Below are 18,291 nucleotides of genomic sequence, written 5' to 3' on the forward strand. Positions count from 1 at the left end.
ACACACACACACACACACACACACACACACACACACACACACACACACACAAAAAACACAAGGTGCTTACCTGTTCAGCTTTAGCATTAATAAAAAAAAGCTTCTGGTTGAAGAACTGACCAGCTGACGTTTATGATTGTGGACAATTCAAAGGCCATGAACATGCAGGATTCATAAATCAGAACACTCTCAAAAGAAGCAAGAAAGGTCATGAAGAATGCTCTCATACAATCAGCAGGCTTTAGAAAAAAATAACTGAAAGCTGAATTTAAAAAAAAGTGATTTTGTAAGTTGCAAAAAACTGACCACATTAAAAAAAAAAATTTTTTTAAAGTCTTGCACATACAGTCAAATTACTTTAACCAAGCCTGATACCCGTGTTAGTATAACCAAAACATATTTCCCTCTCTAGGTGTCAGAATGGATCAAAACTATCCCAAAGCAATGCTATGGGAATGTGAGAAGAGCTAAATACATTGAGCTAACCTTTAACCCCAGGCTTAGCAATGTATTTGTGAGATTTCCTTTAGAGTGAGCTGGACGTCTATGGCCGACTGACCCTTCTGACGACCTCAGGCTTACGCTCTGATACACTCTATTCACTCAGCTCTGACAGTCCTGAAGCAAACGCTCATGACCCTACATGACCGTAATTGAGTTGTCAATCAGTAGACTTAAAGGGATAGTTCACCCAAAAATGAAACTACCCTCAAGTAGTTTCAAACCTGTATGAATGTCTTTGTTCTGCAGAACACAAAGGAAGATATTCTGAAGAATGTGGGAAACCGAGCAGTTCTGGGGCACCATTGACTTCCATAGTATTTTTTTCTCCTACTATGGAGGACAATGGTGCCCCAAAACAGCCTGGTTACAAACTTTCTTCAAAATATCTCCCTTTCTGTTCGGCAGAACAAAGACATGTATACGGGTTTGGAACTACTTGAGGGTGAGTAAATGATGACAGAATTTTCATTTTTGGGTGAACTATCCCTTTAAAGAAACACTGGTCCAAAGCCAATGTCAGTTAAATGAGTTTTCTCACTCAAACTGCTTGCATTAAACTGCAAAAATGCTTAAGAATCACTTTGATATTTGACACAGGATTGTAACATTTAAAACAGCGTGTGTCAATAATAATGGCTTTATCATGTTATTCATCACAGGAAAGTGACATTGGTTGTGTGGAAGCTGCAAATATTTTAGAAATGTTCGTTCTTAAGGAAACGGCCACAGGTCAGAACAAAGGGCTGCGCATATATTGTCTCTTTTAAAGTCAGTGTGACCACTGCGCATTTGAGTTGAATTTCTCTCGGTCAAATGCCGAATTGTCCTCTTCAAAACAAAAAGGGCCTTTTGTAAAGAAAACAAGGAGAGGTTGAATCATTCTCACACCAGTTCACCGCAAGAATTTAACTCTGAACAATATTTCTTGAAGTCAAAATAAACAAGCAGTTTGACAACACTAGATTTTTATGATGAAAATGTGAGCGCTGCTCGTCAGTGAAAAACTGGCCACCAATACACTAGAGTTTTTAGTCGGATTTAGCGTGTTGCTATGTGGTTGCTAGGGTGGTTCTATACGGATCCAAGTCAAAAGAGCTCTATGACTTTCTGAACTCTATATATGACTCGGGTCACTACTTCTGTGCAAGTCTATGTGACTGTTTCGCCCAATTTATCCACCAAGTGAAAATTATAAGCCCAGCATCTAAACGAGTAAACAAAAGTAGTCTCATTTCATCTCTGAGTCTTGTTTTTATTTTAAAGTTCATTAATAAAAAGATCAGTAAACCATTTGTTTCGTCCAGTCTTCTCTACATGATAAAACATTTTTCTTGGCCCTGACTACAATGGATCCAAGTCAAAAGAGCTCTATGACTTTCTGAACTCTATATATGACTCGGGTCACTACTTCTGTGCAAGTCTATGTGACTGTTTCGCCCAATTTATCCACCAAGTGAAAATTATAAGCCCAGCATCTAAACGAGTAAACAAAAGTAGTCTCATTTAATCTCTGAGTCTTGTTTTTATTTTAAAGTTCATTAATAAAAAGATCAGTAAACCATTTGTTTCGTCCAGTCTTCTCTACATGATAAAACATTTTTCTTGGCCCTGACTACAACACATCTTCATCTAGACTAACTGGTCATGGCGGTTGGCTAAAAAAAGAAATATAAAATAATTTTAGAAAACTTGATCATCCATTTCCCCCTTATTTCAATTCAACGTGGGTGCAAAATATATTTAAGGTTAATAGTGATAAAAATACATATATACATTAAGAAATAACGTTGCCAGAACAGAGTAAATGTAACACATCTGAACATAGACTGATTCCCGTAATCCTATATAACATTAGTTATGTAACGGTGCATGTATTGAGTTCGCAGAAAACGTACAATCATACTATAACTTTTTTTGTGTGTGTCATGAATACACAATTAGCATGAAGTGGTTGGACAATCCCATCCACAAAACACAACTCATTTGAACTATGACCATTTATAAATCGTTTTCATAAATAAAAGGCTACGTCATCTTAAACCACACCATTCATAAATAAAAGACATAGAAATCCCCTTAACATTGCGCAAAAGCGGATTGGTCAAACATGTCCTTAATGAATGTAGAAGTCTAATTTGTGTTGTGTAGTACTATTAGTATAACTAAACATTTCACCTCGTTTCTGACCTTTAGTAAAACGTTACTACGTACCTTACTCCCCTCAAGTATTTTTTTCCGTTTCCCAAGATACTGCAATATGGAGATACAGTAAATATGGCCAATGTGAACAAATGAAAATCTAGACTTGATTTGAATTCACAAATACTTGTTGGACTCAAGACACAAATGTGAATTCAAAAACAATTTCTAATAGCTCGATTATGTCAATAGCACCAGTTAAGTATGTGAATCACAGACTTTTTACTTTCATAAAGACCTGGAATAACGAATTATTTTAGGTGGCCAAGTCAATTTAAAATGGAGCAGTTTAACTTTTCATTTCCGTGATGAATCAATAAAATATAAATAGTTATGGGGAAAGCATCTGAAACCCGACACATAAAACCATCGTAATACCAAACGCATTTATTTCAGGCTGTTGACCCTGATCTACCCAGACACACATTTTAAAGTTCCTTATTTCACATGAATCATTTAGGATTAATATTGTAGAGTTGTTTTTTTGAAGTGGCGAGATATAAAAATGCATGTTTAAGGATTTATTTTAAAAATATATCATAAAGGCCTGATAAGTGTTTCAAACCTCATTTCAGCTACCACGACTAAAACCTGTACTTCAGCCCAGTCAACGATTCTTCAGGGCTCACTAACTTACGTTTAGGTTTCACGAAAACCTATTTTTCCCACTTGCAACGATGATGAAACAAAAACACACATGCACGCAAAAAAAGTATGAGATATGAGCCTGAGGTGAAGAATTTCAGAACAGTGAGACCACCTGACGTGACGGCATTCATCTCATCGCGAGGCTAAACGGCAGGTCATTAGTGTTAGTACAATACTTATCGCTTCAGGAAGTACTTATTGTACCTTGTACCTCCGGAGTCAGCTATTGATTTGACTGCAGTCATGAAGGTCAGTGGATGAACCTGTGCTATGGTTTATGCGTCCCTTTTGCTCACAGAGGTCTTGCTGAAACTCGGAGAGGTTCTCTGAGTGCGCTTTATTTCAGAATATGCACAAACTGGCTTTGATCATTGTTGTCATCAGCATGCGTGAAACTGTGGAAAAATACAGAACCGCCGCTTCAACGCTTAGCATGTCGCTCCAAATTCTTCTCTTGGACCCAAAACGAAGAAAAAGGTTAAAAAAATTTGGCATCCATGCTTTGGTCACAAAATACTGACATGTATGATTTGCCGTTTATTACTGATCCCAGTCGCACCACCCTGACAGCTTCTGTCGACACACTCACACATACGCACGCACACACACACACACACATACATACAGACACACAGAGATAAAGGTAGGTTTGTTGTAGTTCTGGCATCGGGAAACCTCACGATGTAGTCCCGTATTCGAGGTTCCCGACTGGAATATAAATTAGCGGAACGTGAGGGGCAAGTGGAGCCGGAAAAGTTCCTTCAGCCCTTTAGAGAACATGTTCTACAGCAGAGCTGCTGCAGAACCTTCCTCTGGCACAGATTGTTCTTTTTCACTAGCACACAGAAACTTCCCTCAGCCCACGATTCTTCATTTGCTTTCCAGAGAGCAGGAAGAGGAGAGAGGAGCAGAGAGACAGCACACAAATGGGCGGCGGACAGGAAATGATGTTGTGTTGGGTTTATTTTGTATTTTTTTATAATCCAGTTGATTGTTCGACGGAGGAGGATATCCAGGTGTGATTGGAATCCAGGATGAAAAGATTTGAAGGAAAGATCATCAGGAAGAAAAGGAGAACAAACATTTAGAAAGTGATCCAAAAAAATCATTTTTACAGTGTCACAGGTTGACAGTGTAACTTTGTTTTCATTTGCTAGAAAAAGCAGACATTACGCTCCACCGTAAAAATGTAGCCCATTTTGATCTCAAGGTTCGTCACATTCACAAGCATTCTTTGAAAATAAATTAGCCTGAAATATTTGGCCACATCTCACCTCAAAATCAGAGGAAAGTTTTCAAAACATTATATTTTGCATAATATTTTCTAGATTATTTCCATAATTTTTTTTATATTGCAACGAGTTCACACGTCACGATGGTATTCTTTGTAGTTCCTTTAAAAAATATAATATAGTAAATAAATATAAGTTCAGGGTCACTAAACTTACTTTCTTGAAGAAATTAATGCTTTTATTCCTCATGGATGCATTAAATAGATCAGACACGATAGAAAAGATTTTTACATTATTACAAAATATATTATATTTCAAATAAATGCTTTTGAACTTTCAATTCATTAAAAAATCCTGAAAAAATTATCATGATTTTCACAAAAATATTAGGTAGCACAACTGTGTTCTATAGAAGTTTGTTTCCGCCATGGGAGTAAAAAATAAATAAATAAATATAAATGGTAATTGTGATATTTTTCTCTCACAAGACTTTTCCCAACTTTTTTTTTAGTTATTTTAAATATTAATAATATTTCACAATATTACTGTTTTTACTGTTTCTGATCAAATAAATGCAGCCTTGGTGAGCATAAGAGACATCCTTCAAAAAAAAAAAAAACATTTGTACTGATTCCAAACTTAGTAAACCAATCAAATAAAACAAAGTAATAAGAATTTGGGGTAAATGTACTTGCTTTTGGAAATTTTGAAAAGAAACAAAAAGGTATTTGTAAAATATAATTTTCTTTCTATTTTGGGGTGAAATGTGACCTGGACACATCAACATCAGAAAAACAAAACAATAAAAAGACCATGATTCAACCCCATGCAAAAAAAACTCAAATATTTTGTTGCACAAAAGATTCAGATTAGAATCTGGAGGAAAGAAAACACTGAATTAAGGAGCTAACCAAAAGCTAGCATGGAAGAATCAACAGTACTCACCATCTTTGCAGATGGTGCTGACGACACACACGCCGTTTTCCAGGTTATAGCCGCTCACGCAGGTGCTGCAGTTCCTCTCCCCCGGTCCTGCGCAGGCGTAGCAGGTAGGATCACACCTGCAGGCACAATCACAGCCGTGATGCATCATTACCGCTTTAAACGTAAACACTTTCTCAGATGTCATGTTTAGCAGTGAAATACTGACTTTTGACAAGACTTTTGGACATCTCCGTTGTCTGTCGTTTGTTCTGTCAAGTAATATCCCACACTGCAGCTGGAGACGCAGCGCCAGTCCTCAAAGTAATAGCCCGGAGCGCACTCATTACACGCTTCCATGCCAGTTCCTGTGCACAGGGAGTACCAGCATGTTCCCAAAAAGCCAGACAGCAAATCATTTGAATTGATACACTTTGGAATGTACACACTTAGAAACACACTAGACTTTTGATCTCAATGACACAGTATATCAATTTCAATGTCTCATGATTATCACTTAGTATGTCAATTTTTACTTTTTATCTCACAATTTGGATGTTTTATCTCATTATTATGACTTAGTACCTCATAATTTTGACTTTCTGTATCATAATTTGACTTAATTTACCAAAGCATGACATTTTTTTCTTATGTGCTTCCTTGGATTAAGAGTCGACTCAAAAGGTCCTTTACAACTGTGTTTTTTACTTTAATTACCAAACTATTACACATCCCAGAAGAACTGTAATTCACCCAAATGACTTGAACAAGAAAAGCTTTTTGTGACCAGTAATTCTTTGAGAATTAGAAGGGAGTCGTTACAATAAAGATAGTTCGAACAAATGTGATCCTCATAAGTGTACACGTGTGCATATATCAACTGTTGTTAAAATCTGGGGCAGAATCTGAGCTAGCAACAGTAATTGTGCTGGATAAACTACAGTATATTCAGAAGCTAAGCACTGGTTGTTCTGCGAAGCCTTAGTAATTTGTTGTAATTTCTGGACACTGGAGAGAACAGCATTGACGTAATAGTCTCAGAAGGCACTTCACAGTCTTGTTAAGTCTAGAACTTCAAAATGGCATCATACTGTGCATCTTTTTTGTGCCCAGGATGGATATATCCTCTTGACATTTTAGGGGCGTTTTAAAAGGGGCGTATATGCATTTAAAAAATAAAAGAACAGAATAGCCAATCAGTGATCTCTCCAAAAGAACACAAAAAACAACTACTGGAAGTTATATTTTATAAATTGCTTTTAAGCCAAAGATCATGATCAAAGCCTGATGCAAACCTAAATGAAAAATAAAGTACTATAAATACAGGTAAAGTGTTTACCTGCACAGGTGGCACAAGTCGAGTGGCACTTTTCACATGCCCGCCGATGCCCATTATAATAGGTGCTAGGTTCACAGCTCAGCTGACACTTATTCCCCTGTAGACTAGCAGGAAAAGACAAACAGAAGCAAAGAAAGAGGGAGAGACAGAATGGATGAGGGAATTATTCAAAGGGGTTCAACACTGAGACTGAGCCACAAGACACTTTTTAAAACCGTGAGATGAGCCTCCATAGGGGGCGCCAGAGCATATAAGGGGAAGAGGATAGTAAAATTTACGAAGAAAAAAACTCATGAAAATGAATATTATCGTTGTTGTGCAAAATCATAATAATGATGACAGCAGGAGCAGGTAAAAACACAAAACATTTAGCCATTGGACCCACTAAGTGCCTCAGCAAACTTCCAAGAGGGCCACAAGATGACTTAATTTTTTTTAAATAAGACAATAGCAATAAAATAAGCTAAAACCTAAATAAAAAAAATCAAGACTGTAAACTGGCATCATATTTCTGATTTCATCAACAACTGTCTTTTCAAGAACCAGGATTCCTGAGGTCTTGGAAAACCTGGATAAAAGCGTATTTAAAGTATTAGTATAAAGTATTTTTCTACTTATATCAAGCTCTAAAATATTTTATTGTGTAGAAAATTTGTTATAAAAGAAAATAATTCAAAAAAAACATTTAATCGCGAATATAATTGCAAATGTATTGGTGTAAAAATTAAACCCTGAAGAAAATTCATTTCTCATTTTATTGAATTATTAAAAAAGAAAAAAATTTATGGAATTTCTGTGTGGGTTTTAGACTTTTTTTATTTTTTTTTTATTAATTGGACTAAATGAACATATTCTTTGCCAGTTTCAACACTGCAAAAATAAATGGTTGATAAAATCATATGTGAGAAAATACTTCTCAAAATGGTTGGCATGCAACATTGTAGATCTACTGTTTTTTAATCACAATTTTTATAAAATTATGCTAGGTTTTTTTTCTCTCAGAGGGAAGGCCCACCATCTAAACTCATGCAGTAGACTAATAAAGTTTCCCCGAAAACTGCAATGAATGACAAGTCAAATGAATAATTACAAAGACTGTAATTGCAACCTTAAAGAGAGAGAAACTGCGGTTTCATCTGCACTCTAGCCCTGCCATCCTGCTTCATACCTTCTGTAGTCTAAACAAGTCTAAAAAGATCAACAACGACGGATTAAAGTCCAAACTAGTGGGTGAAAAAACCTTTACTTATATTCAGAGAATATTTCAAAACCATTCACAGAACAGCTGCTGCGTATTACGCCAGATTTTGTGCCATGACCTGTTTTTCTTTTCTCTCTCTGTTTTTCCACCTCTTTATCTAACGTCAGAGAGGAGTTGGAAAAGCCCAAGCAAAATTGCTCACTAGAGACAGTATTTCAACATACATCTAAACTCAAGAGATACGTGTGTAACAGGATGTTTCCAGTGATAATTCAGCATTTAGTCTGCATGGCTTTATTTTGACATCTCTCAATGAAGATCGTAGGAAAGTTTTAGTCCAAGATTCTGACTATATTTCATATACTGGCTCAAAAAAACATGTCGGAGGTCAAATAATGTATTTGCAATGGACTGAATTACCTGAGACCAGTCTGGCATTCTGTGCAGATGTTCGCAGATGTGCATTTCTTGCAATTCTCGGTGCATTTCCAGCACATGGTGGAGTCTGCGAGAGAACAGCCACATGAGGTCTCAGATTCAACACAATTCACAGCCAAACAGCATGTGAGGTTTTCTGGAGTGAGATGAAGTGTGACTTGCCCAGGTCCAGGTAGAAGCCGTCAGGACAGGAGCTGGCACAGTTGTTTCCTCCCTCCACAAGGAACAGACCCGAGCGGCAGGTTGAACACTGATCACTGCGGCTGCCGATGCAGGACTCGCACAGCGGAGAGCACTTCTTACAGCGCTTCTTATCGTCCCGGAAAAACCCAGTCGGACACTCAGGTACACACATCCTGAGAGACAGACAGACGGAGGTGGAAAGAGAAAAGGAGAGAGACAGACACAGACAGGAAGAGCCACATGAGACCAGAAAAATCAACATCTGGCAGCCGTGAGGAAAGACTTTCACCAGGAAACAAAGGGAAAAGTCAGTCTGAGAAAGCCATCAGCTCCAGATGTGAACGTGGCTTGTGTAACTTGGGATGCCGGAGAACACAAAATCTATAAATGTAATCATGACACGTGCGCACACACACACACACACAAACACACACACACACACACACACAGAGTGTCTGGATAGATGTGAGATGTTAGCAGGGCCACGCAGACACACAGCTGTTGTCAGCATGTGCTTTGGTGTTTTTATAGAAGTTAATTAATCTTTTGACTCCAAGTAAAATTATTTTCAATTAAAAAAAAAAAAGAAAAAAAAAAAGTACTTTCAGTAATACAACCTTTCTGCAAACGTATTAAAAACTTTCTCAATTATTTAGTTGCGCTAATTATGTTACGCAATGCACATGTTTCATGTTGAGGTATTGTATCACCCTGTAGGGAGTTTATTTTGCAATGACTGACTGGCTGTACAGCCGGTTCATTATAAGGCTACATACCAAACAAATGAATACATGGACATTTAATACTGATTTGAGTTTCACACCAAGGTCAATGAGAAATGCGCCAAGTTCTTAGAAATGTCCTCATGTATCCATGCTGCTTTCATACACTACTGTTCAAATGTTCGGGGTCGGTGAGATTCTCTTTTCTCATTTATTTGATCCAAAACAATAAAAAAAAAATACAGTAAAAACAGTAATATTGTGAAATATTATTATAATTTAAAATAACTGTTTTCTATTTTAATATATTTTAAAATATAATTTATTCCTGTGATGGAAAGCTGAATTTTCAGGATTATTACTCCAGTCTTCAGTGTCACATGATCCTTCAGAAATTGCTCTAATATGCTGATTTGCTTTCTTATTATCATCAATGTTGAAAACAGTTGTGCTGCTTTGTATTTTTGTGGAAACGGTAATACAATTCAATATCACCATTCAAAAGAACAGCATTTCTTTGAAATAGAAATCTTTTGTAACATTTTAAATGGTATAAACATTCTAACTGTCACTTATGATGATGCATCTTTGCTAAATAAAAGTATTATTATAACGTAAAAATTGTACTGCCCCTAAACTTTTGAACAGTAGAGTATGTTTTAAAAACAAATTAGATTTTCATATAAAAAGTTCAAATTTAATGACTAAAAATATCTTATTAATAATCTTATCTTATCACAAATAAATATTGATTAAATATAGGTTTCTAAATTAAGCATATTTTAAAGGTAAAAATCTTTGCTTTCTTTTTACAAATAGCACTAATTATTTACAAATAATTTATTAATTAATTCTAGTTCAACCTGAACTAACCTTGTCATGTCATAAAAATATGAAATGATCTGATATTTTAAGAGACCTATTGACCTACAGTCCTACAGTCATGAGGGTCTGCATGGATATGTGATATCATTCATGTTATATTTTTGTTTCGTGCAAATATCTGTACATTTGTTCTACCCCGAGATGCCTTTTTAATAATTGTTTGTATAAGTTAATGCATCCAGAAAAAAAAGGTCATTATGTTATTGAACCAAGTACCAACATTTTTTTTTAAAGTTGTAAAAAAAAAAAGTTTAATGTGTACTGATGTTGTGAAAAGCTGTGTACCTGGTGTTGTTCTTGAACTTGAGGAAGTAGTGGAGGCAAGTGATGCACTGCTGAGGCCCTGGACCCTCACAGCCGTTCTCACACTCAGGGTGGCACAAGCCTTATGTGAGAAAACAGAAACTGATGCGTTTCCACAGATACGCAGTGAAGCATAATAGAATTACAAAAGAGTACTTACCCACATACTCCTCACTGTACTCGTCATCAGGCTGAGGCTCCGCCAGTGAGCGAGGCTTGTCACTGCGGAATGAGTACGGATGCACGGAGGTGCCATAAAGTATCAGAGACCACTCTTTCAGCTTGCCTGGAACGAACAACAAGTCAGTCGGTGTGCAAAGAAATTAAACCCTCATTTACAGAACTAATATTTCTCGGCCTTCCCAATTGGAAATGGTTATTCACAAGTATGTCAGTATCAGTACTTAAACTAAACAGACAAAGACTGATTAAATGAAAGCAGGACAGATAATAGACTCAAAATTTCAATATAAATCCTTTATGATTAATATAATTTTTTTATATAGTTAACGCATTCCGTCAAATTTAAGTATACAAAGAATGTTTTGCGTTCTGCAGATAACTATTCCATAGTTTTATATATGGAATATATAGAAAAAAAGTCTCTCAGGCTTATCAAGGCTGTATTTAATTGATCAAATGCACTGTAAGAAACAGTAATTTTATATATTTATATATATATATATGAAAATTACAGGCCTCTCTCATCTTTTTAAGTGGGAGAACTTGCACAATTGGTGGCTGACTAAATACTTTTTTGCCCCACTGTATATATATATATACTCAAAACTTGATGTTTATATATTCTATATATATAAATGTATATATTCTACTGTTTATATATTATAAAAAACTACGGTCACATTGCTGCCACGTATTTTTTCCCACTCAATTATGTCATAGTAATGAGATGTTATGTTAAAACACTATCTTCTCATAATAATGAGATGTTACATCATTAAATCAATATTTTTTGTTTTTGTTAAAAATTACACATTTTCTCGTAATAACGAGATGACATGCCATTAAAACAATGTTCTTTAAAAATAATGAGATAACGAGTCATTAAATGATGTAATTTCTTATAATAACAGCATATGCCATAAAAGCGACATGGTTATTATATCATTAAAACAACATATTTTGTATGTGACCTGACAACAGGGGAAACAGACGTCACATACAGTTCGATATTCCGCCTGCATTATTGTCAATGGATGATTGCCAATTTTGACAACAAAAAAAAAGATTTAACTCTGTTCAACTTAAATCTCACACATCAGTTAATTAAGTTTTATTTTTCAGGTCACACTACCTGAACTGTTAAACTGTAATCACCGCAATAAATGTTGGTACTGTGGTAGTTACCACACAGCCTAAGTTGATATGCATTTGTCAAATCACCTCTGTGTAAGACCACGTGGTGTTTTCAAAGGTGAAGGAATGGCTGAAGGAACAGGTAGTGTGTTTTGCTTGGAGAAAGTACCTGGTGCTTTCTGGCTCCTGAGTTGGGAAGGAGAATCATAGATCTCTAGTATCCAGTCTCCACCAGCTTTCTCTCCCCAGCAGTGAGTTGTCATGAATTCCCAGTTCTTAAAGCCCTCCATTGAGTGATCAAACAGCCTGCAGTAACAATAAACAGATGCTACACCACAGCACAAAATGCACTTAAAAATACTGGACCAATTCAGTGGAAATCTGGGAATTCTTCCACTGAAATTCACCAGGGAGAAAAAACAAACCACAATATTCAGTAATTCTATCAAAGTAGCCATTTACTGAAGATTAGTGCATAGTCTGTAACTGTACCTATTGGCGAGCAGCTGTGACTTTGTCCCTGATGGTGACGTTAGGTTGATTGACAGGTCTCCTCGCCGTGGGTGTGTAATTGTTATACGTACGACCACATGCTCCAGATAAATAACATGATGGTTTGCATTATCCGTGCAGCCTGTTGCCTTGTACACCGAACGAACGACATGCTCTGGACGGATGGTTCTACGGGAAACAAATGTATATTTACTATGACTTATATAACATTATAAATGTGACCTACTGTGGGATGTTTAAGAGCGATTGCATATACCTGATTTGTTTATCGGCATTCTCCACACAGATGTGCTGTGGGGGAACCTGTTTCCAGCGCTCCGCATCTTTCACCATGGCCTCCGCGTCCATCAGCCCAAAGCCATACAGGTGACTGACTGTAAGAATATTTACAACTTAACTGTTCAACAAAAAAAATAACAATATGCACACAGAGAGTTACCATGAACACCAAATTTACCATCAATCATGATGCAGATCAGGGCTATTTTAGTATCATTGAAACGCTATTAGTTTTTATTATTATATTATATTTTCCTCTCCATTTTTAGAAATTTTGTTGTGTGTTTTTGCAATTTTTATTAGTTTTTTGTCTGTATAGATTTTATACATTTTTTACAATTTTATTATTACAGTTTTAATTTTAGTTATTTTAGTACATTGTTAAACTAAATGAAGATGAGAAACGACGCCTTGCCAACTAGATAAAACATTTGTTTTTTATATTACATTTTTTTCCATTTTATTTTAAGTTAATGTTTATCATATTTCAAGTAATGACACTTTTTTATGGTTTTAGTTTACTATAATAACCCTGATGTATATTCATGTTGTAAAATTAATTGTTCAGCATAGTCTGGAATAGGGGTGGACTATCGTCTCTATCACGGTTATGCTCATGTGACGTCACTGCGCCATCATGAAAGTTTGTCATTTGAATGCGTTTTTAAGAGCTGCGGTTTAAAAAAACAAGCGATTTTAAAAAATTTTGGTATATGTGAGCACTGCCAGAGAGACGGTCTGAGCGCACTCACCTGAAGCACGCATACATACATAAAGCTGCCTCTCACACAGCACACAAGTACTGAACGGAGTTCTTTCTGGCACCTTATTGGGCTTGAACGGTCAAATACACACACTTACGTTTCAAAATGCCCATCTTTGAGAGTATCCTCATAAATACAGTCATTTATGTCTTAAGTGAACCTAAACAGTTGAGAAAAAAAATGCATGTGTATCACTATATTAGAGCCGTGCATTCAGTCTTAAAGTGACAGCAGCCTAATAAACCTGCTGCTGTCTGTGTCATTAATGTTAATCAAACAACAAAAGAGAGTAATCTCTCGCTGCTCTCAACTGAATAACTTTTGTAACTTTAATAGGAATAAATCTATATTTAATTTACACAAGTGAAGATAACAGATTTAAAGTAGTTATCTCACATAGGTCTATTACATTTGAGCCTTTGTTCTGTCGCAGTTTTTTGTGCTGTTGCATGTAATTAGTTTCTTTGTTCTTGTTTTATCACAAATTGTTTACTTGTCTTCAGTTTTTTTTAGTTAGGCTAGTATTAGATTTTTGTGATACTGAAATCGATTGTTAATTATGAAATTTAAAAAAAAAATGTAAAATTTTTGCTTTCATAAAAACAAATCTGTCATATCGTCATATAATATTTTGGTCATATCACCCACCCTTAGTCTGGAAAACCCAAAAGACTGAGCGTACAATAATGAAATCAACGTCTGAATATTTCTGGGTATGAAGTTTCTCACAAGCATCACTTCTCATTTGGTGGTTAAAACGAGACAGGGCAGTTTAAAGAAATTAAAAAGCCTGTTACCGTTATAACCAGCGGCATTGGTTTTCCAGTCAGGAGCGCTGAGATGGCCAGCACGAGATGTCTTCACTATTATGTGTTGTACATCTCGCCACGTCAGGAAAGGACTGCAACAGAGAGTCAAAAATAAGATTAATGGACATTTGCGACTATGTGACCAATTGCGTGACTAAATAATATCCCCAAACTGGATTCAATACCTCCAAACCCAATTATTATAATTCAAACAATCACACTGGCCACAGTTTTCAGCTGTAGTTCACAAAGTCTCATTGCCTGGATGTCTGGTTGAAGCATTCGCTCCCATAATTCACCATGCACAGTGGGATCAAACATCAAACCAAAGAGAGATGGATGCCATGTGTCCCCGACTATCCCCCCGAAATATCGAAACAATCTAACTCTGTTTGGTTCACTGCATTGTGCTGGGAATATACAGTCACATGGCAGCCATATGTCAAGGTTCTGCTCAATTTCCTGTGTGAAATCAGACACAGTTTAAACTTACAGGAAATCAAGCCGCTCTCTAGACGGCGTTCAGAATCCCAGCATTTTAAAGGGGTCAGGATTTCAACATTAAAATTTAACATATTGCATAATTTTGGTCACGGTCAAGTACACCCACAGTGCTGACTTGTTTACCTGTTGTAGCTTATCCTTATTGTGTGCACAAAATAGACACTTGGTGCATTTAAGCCATGTGGGAAAGATCATATTTATGATTTAAAAGACACCACAATGTCGTATTGATGAGTGGGAAAGTCAGGCTTATCTTTGAGTCAGAAGCATATCAGCGAGGAAACATGGTAGATGCAATAAATGTGGCGTCTTTTTTATTGTTTAATTTTATATGTAAATTCTATACTTTTTTTTTCCAAAAATAGCTAAATAGCATGTACAAAATATGATAGTATTGCACAATTATAACAGAATATATGGCGATCCATTTTACAGCACCTTCATAAATTTAATAAAAACAAAAAAGTGAGAAAAAAGGCACTCAATGCACATTTTTATTCATTATTTTTTAGAAGTAGTTAAAAACTTTGCTGGAGAAATGTATCTGCCATCTTGCTCCAGCCAAAGTGACTTGAATGCACCTGACGTCATAATTATGACTTCCCAATTCATAAATACAAATTTCCCAGAAGGTCTTAAATGCACACAGTCAAAACACATCAGAAGCGTTAATTAAAAGCCACTGTTTCAGTCATTGTTTTTGTGTAACCTGTAAGAGTTCATTTCTTCTGTTGAACACAAAAGATGGTATTTTGAAAAATGTTGGTAACCAAACAGCTGACGGTAGCCAGTGACTTCCATAGTACTATAGAAGTCAATGGCTAAGGTCAACTGTTTGGTTACCCTCATTCTTCAAAATATCTTCTTTTGTGTTCAGAAGTAAGAAACTCATACAGGTCTTTATCAAGTGGAGGGTGAGGAAATGATGACAGAATGTTCATTTTTGGGTGAACTATCCCTTTAATTCAGAGGGTCAGTGAGAGTGTGAAAAGCATAACACCTTCATGATTAGTGGATAAATTAGTGGTGCCAATTCCACTGAAGTGGCCTGGAACAGACACTTCCACTAAACAGCTGTTAAGAGAAATGAGAGCATACAGTAGTTTGCTTCCACTTACTTTGCTTCCAGAGCAAGAGCTATGATCCCTGCTGCCATCGGCGCTGACGCTGATGTTCCAGTGTGACTGTCTGTGCAGCGCTGCCTTAGATCGGTTGTGATCTAACAAGAGAGACAAAGAAATTCAGGTTATTCTTGTGCATGGCGTTTCCATGTGTTAATCGGTAAACAAAGTGAATGTGTATTGACACTGCAAGTGAGCAACATGACGTGAAGTAACAATACTTGACCGCTTCTGTTATAATACACAACACCGTCTCCACTGCAAGTACGTGATAGACAACTTTGTTTATTTTTTGAACAAGTGTGTTCCAGTTTTGTTGCATTGCTTTTTTGTATTTTGTTATTTGAGTTTAGTTTTAGTTAACTTTATTTATTTATTTTTTATTTGCTTTTTTGAAAATGACTATTTTACGATTTTAGCATGCGTGGTTTAGATTTATATAGTGTATTAATTTTCATCCCGTCTCACACAGGGCCACAAATTGTTCCATCTGCTGCTTTAATCACACATACTAAACTTAACTCAAAAAGAAATATTGCCAAAGTTTTATTTTTATTTGTTAAATGCACTTCAGCAAACTGCAGTACTTACTGACAATGAAACGTGCTATAAATGTGCCATTGTGCTACACTTAGCTGGAAATTACCACCACTTTGGGGCATTTGTGATTCAGCAGCATGGACTGGATCCACTCAGATACTGTGTCAGCATCAGTTTGAAGTTTCATGCAATAAAATCTTTGAAATATTTTCAAAGAGTTTAGTTTAAGGCCATTTGGATCAACTAAATGAGACTCTTAATTTCAGCTGTGAGACATCTGTGTGACGGATTTCGGATTTACTCTGCTCTAAACGTCACATCCACAAAAAACAAAGTGTGGCTGTTTTTTTTTTTTAAAAGTCAACACCCCCTTCCCGTCTAACTGGAGAGATGTTTTATTTTTTTGCACTAGATCTGATCAGATCAGAAGTCTTAAAGTCCCCATGAAATCAAAATCAAAGTTTTTTTAGTATGAATATGTTAACCTTAAGGTTACCTATAAGCTAGTGTGCTCCAAAACAATAACAAAATACGCATTTAGAAGATATAAGCATTCAAATCTTACATGGTGCATCCCAAATCGCGTACTTGTGCACTATTCTATGCCGTTTTGTAGGTCTATAAATAGTGTGAGTAGTGCGTTCACACTGAAAATTCCAATAAGAAAAAGTGCACTTTAAATACCCGGATGATGCACTTAAATAACAATAAAAAAATGAAGTGTGGTATGTTGGACACTTCATGCACTCAACTGTCACAGCTTTAATTACGTAGCGAAGGGGGAGGGGCTACCAGACTCCAATTATTAATGACAAAATTAATAATTGGAGTCTGGTGAATTATATAATTCACACTCTACATGATTGAGTACATAGTGCATAAGTGAATAGTGTATAAGTGCATAGAGTATAGTGTGTCATTTGGGACGCAGCTACTGTCTCTCACTTCCGCCAATATGGATTACTGATATTTTGGATCAATATTTATCCAAAATATGGATTATTTTGATGACATCACCCTGCACTTCAGTTTCTCATCAGATTTTCTGTCCAATCAAATGCTCTCTAGAATCCAAAGCATACCCTAATAGTAATCTATTAGACTGTGGCTGTAATAAACTGTAAAATGCAGCTTTACCGAGCTCAAGCGATGGCTGAGCTGTGATTTAAATAAAACGCAATAGGCTATTTTTTAAAAGGGGCGGAGCTGCTTGATATGTCCCACCCTGACTTCCTATTTCAGTTAAAATTACGTCAACATTGAATAATGCTATATTATGCATGCCAGGCCTGTAGTTGTCGATATCACTTTGTAAAGAAACACTATGCGCCTGCGCTCATACCTATATACTGACCAAGTAATATGCATGCACAAGATGTCACCGTTTTCAAAACGTCACGTTTTTGTAGTTTACACAAAGACAATTAAAAACACTTGCATGTTGAAACCAGTTTTAAAAAGTTTGCATTTTCAAGCCCCCAAAACACTGCTGTTGTATAAACGAACAGCCAAAGAGCATAAAAAGTTTTTAAACATACAAAATTGTAAGTATTTTTCTCTGTAATTTTATTCAAGTTCATCAAACATCCAACAGAAAGCTGCTTGGTGTGAAACTGACTTCTGTTTGAGCTGTGCTTCATACATCTCTACGAATTATAGACAATCAACCTTTTTTGCCTTCAAAACTTTATTCACAGTACAGTTGGCTAAAATATTTTCACTGCTAGTATTTATGACATTAACCCTGGATGGGTAGATAATAAACCTATGTAAATATAAGTACAGCTGTACTACCTGAAAACTGCAAGAGATCACAACAAAGATAAGTGCTAATGTCTGTAACACTGGGCTTCAGAATGTAAACGTATT

General features: G+C 36.1%; 1 protein-coding gene across 1 annotated transcript in view; it reads right to left on the reverse strand.

Moving 5' to 3' along the window:
- Positions 1 to 1,860: 1,860 nt before the first annotated feature.
- The window catches only part of pcsk5b (proprotein convertase subtilisin/kexin type 5b), a 35,769-nt gene continuing 19,338 nt past the window's right edge, over positions 1,861 to 18,291 (reverse strand). The window contains exons 9-21 of the mRNA XM_016228904.1: positions 15,880 to 15,980; positions 14,246 to 14,349; positions 12,662 to 12,779; positions 12,385 to 12,573; positions 12,062 to 12,198; positions 10,736 to 10,861; positions 10,558 to 10,657; positions 8,645 to 8,838; positions 8,465 to 8,549; positions 6,844 to 6,947; positions 5,734 to 5,872; positions 5,529 to 5,644; positions 1,861 to 4,228 (exon numbers count right to left, since the gene is read on the reverse strand). Coding sequence (XP_016084390.1) covers positions 4,113 to 4,228; positions 5,529 to 5,644; positions 5,734 to 5,872; positions 6,844 to 6,947; positions 8,465 to 8,549; positions 8,645 to 8,838; positions 10,558 to 10,657; positions 10,736 to 10,861; positions 12,062 to 12,198; positions 12,385 to 12,573; positions 12,662 to 12,779; positions 14,246 to 14,349; positions 15,880 to 15,980 — 1,629 coding nt within the window. The 3' untranslated portion in view covers positions 1,861 to 4,112. The remainder of the gene's footprint in view (positions 4,229 to 5,528; positions 5,645 to 5,733; positions 5,873 to 6,843; positions 6,948 to 8,464; positions 8,550 to 8,644; positions 8,839 to 10,557; positions 10,658 to 10,735; positions 10,862 to 12,061; positions 12,199 to 12,384; positions 12,574 to 12,661; positions 12,780 to 14,245; positions 14,350 to 15,879; positions 15,981 to 18,291) is intronic.

This window comes from Sinocyclocheilus grahami, unplaced genomic scaffold (genome assembly GCF_001515645.1).
Source record: "Sinocyclocheilus grahami isolate Dianchi unplaced genomic scaffold, SAMN03320097.WGS_v1.1 scaffold345.1, whole genome shotgun sequence".
Lineage (NCBI taxonomy): Eukaryota > Metazoa > Chordata > Actinopteri > Cypriniformes > Cyprinidae > Sinocyclocheilus > Sinocyclocheilus grahami.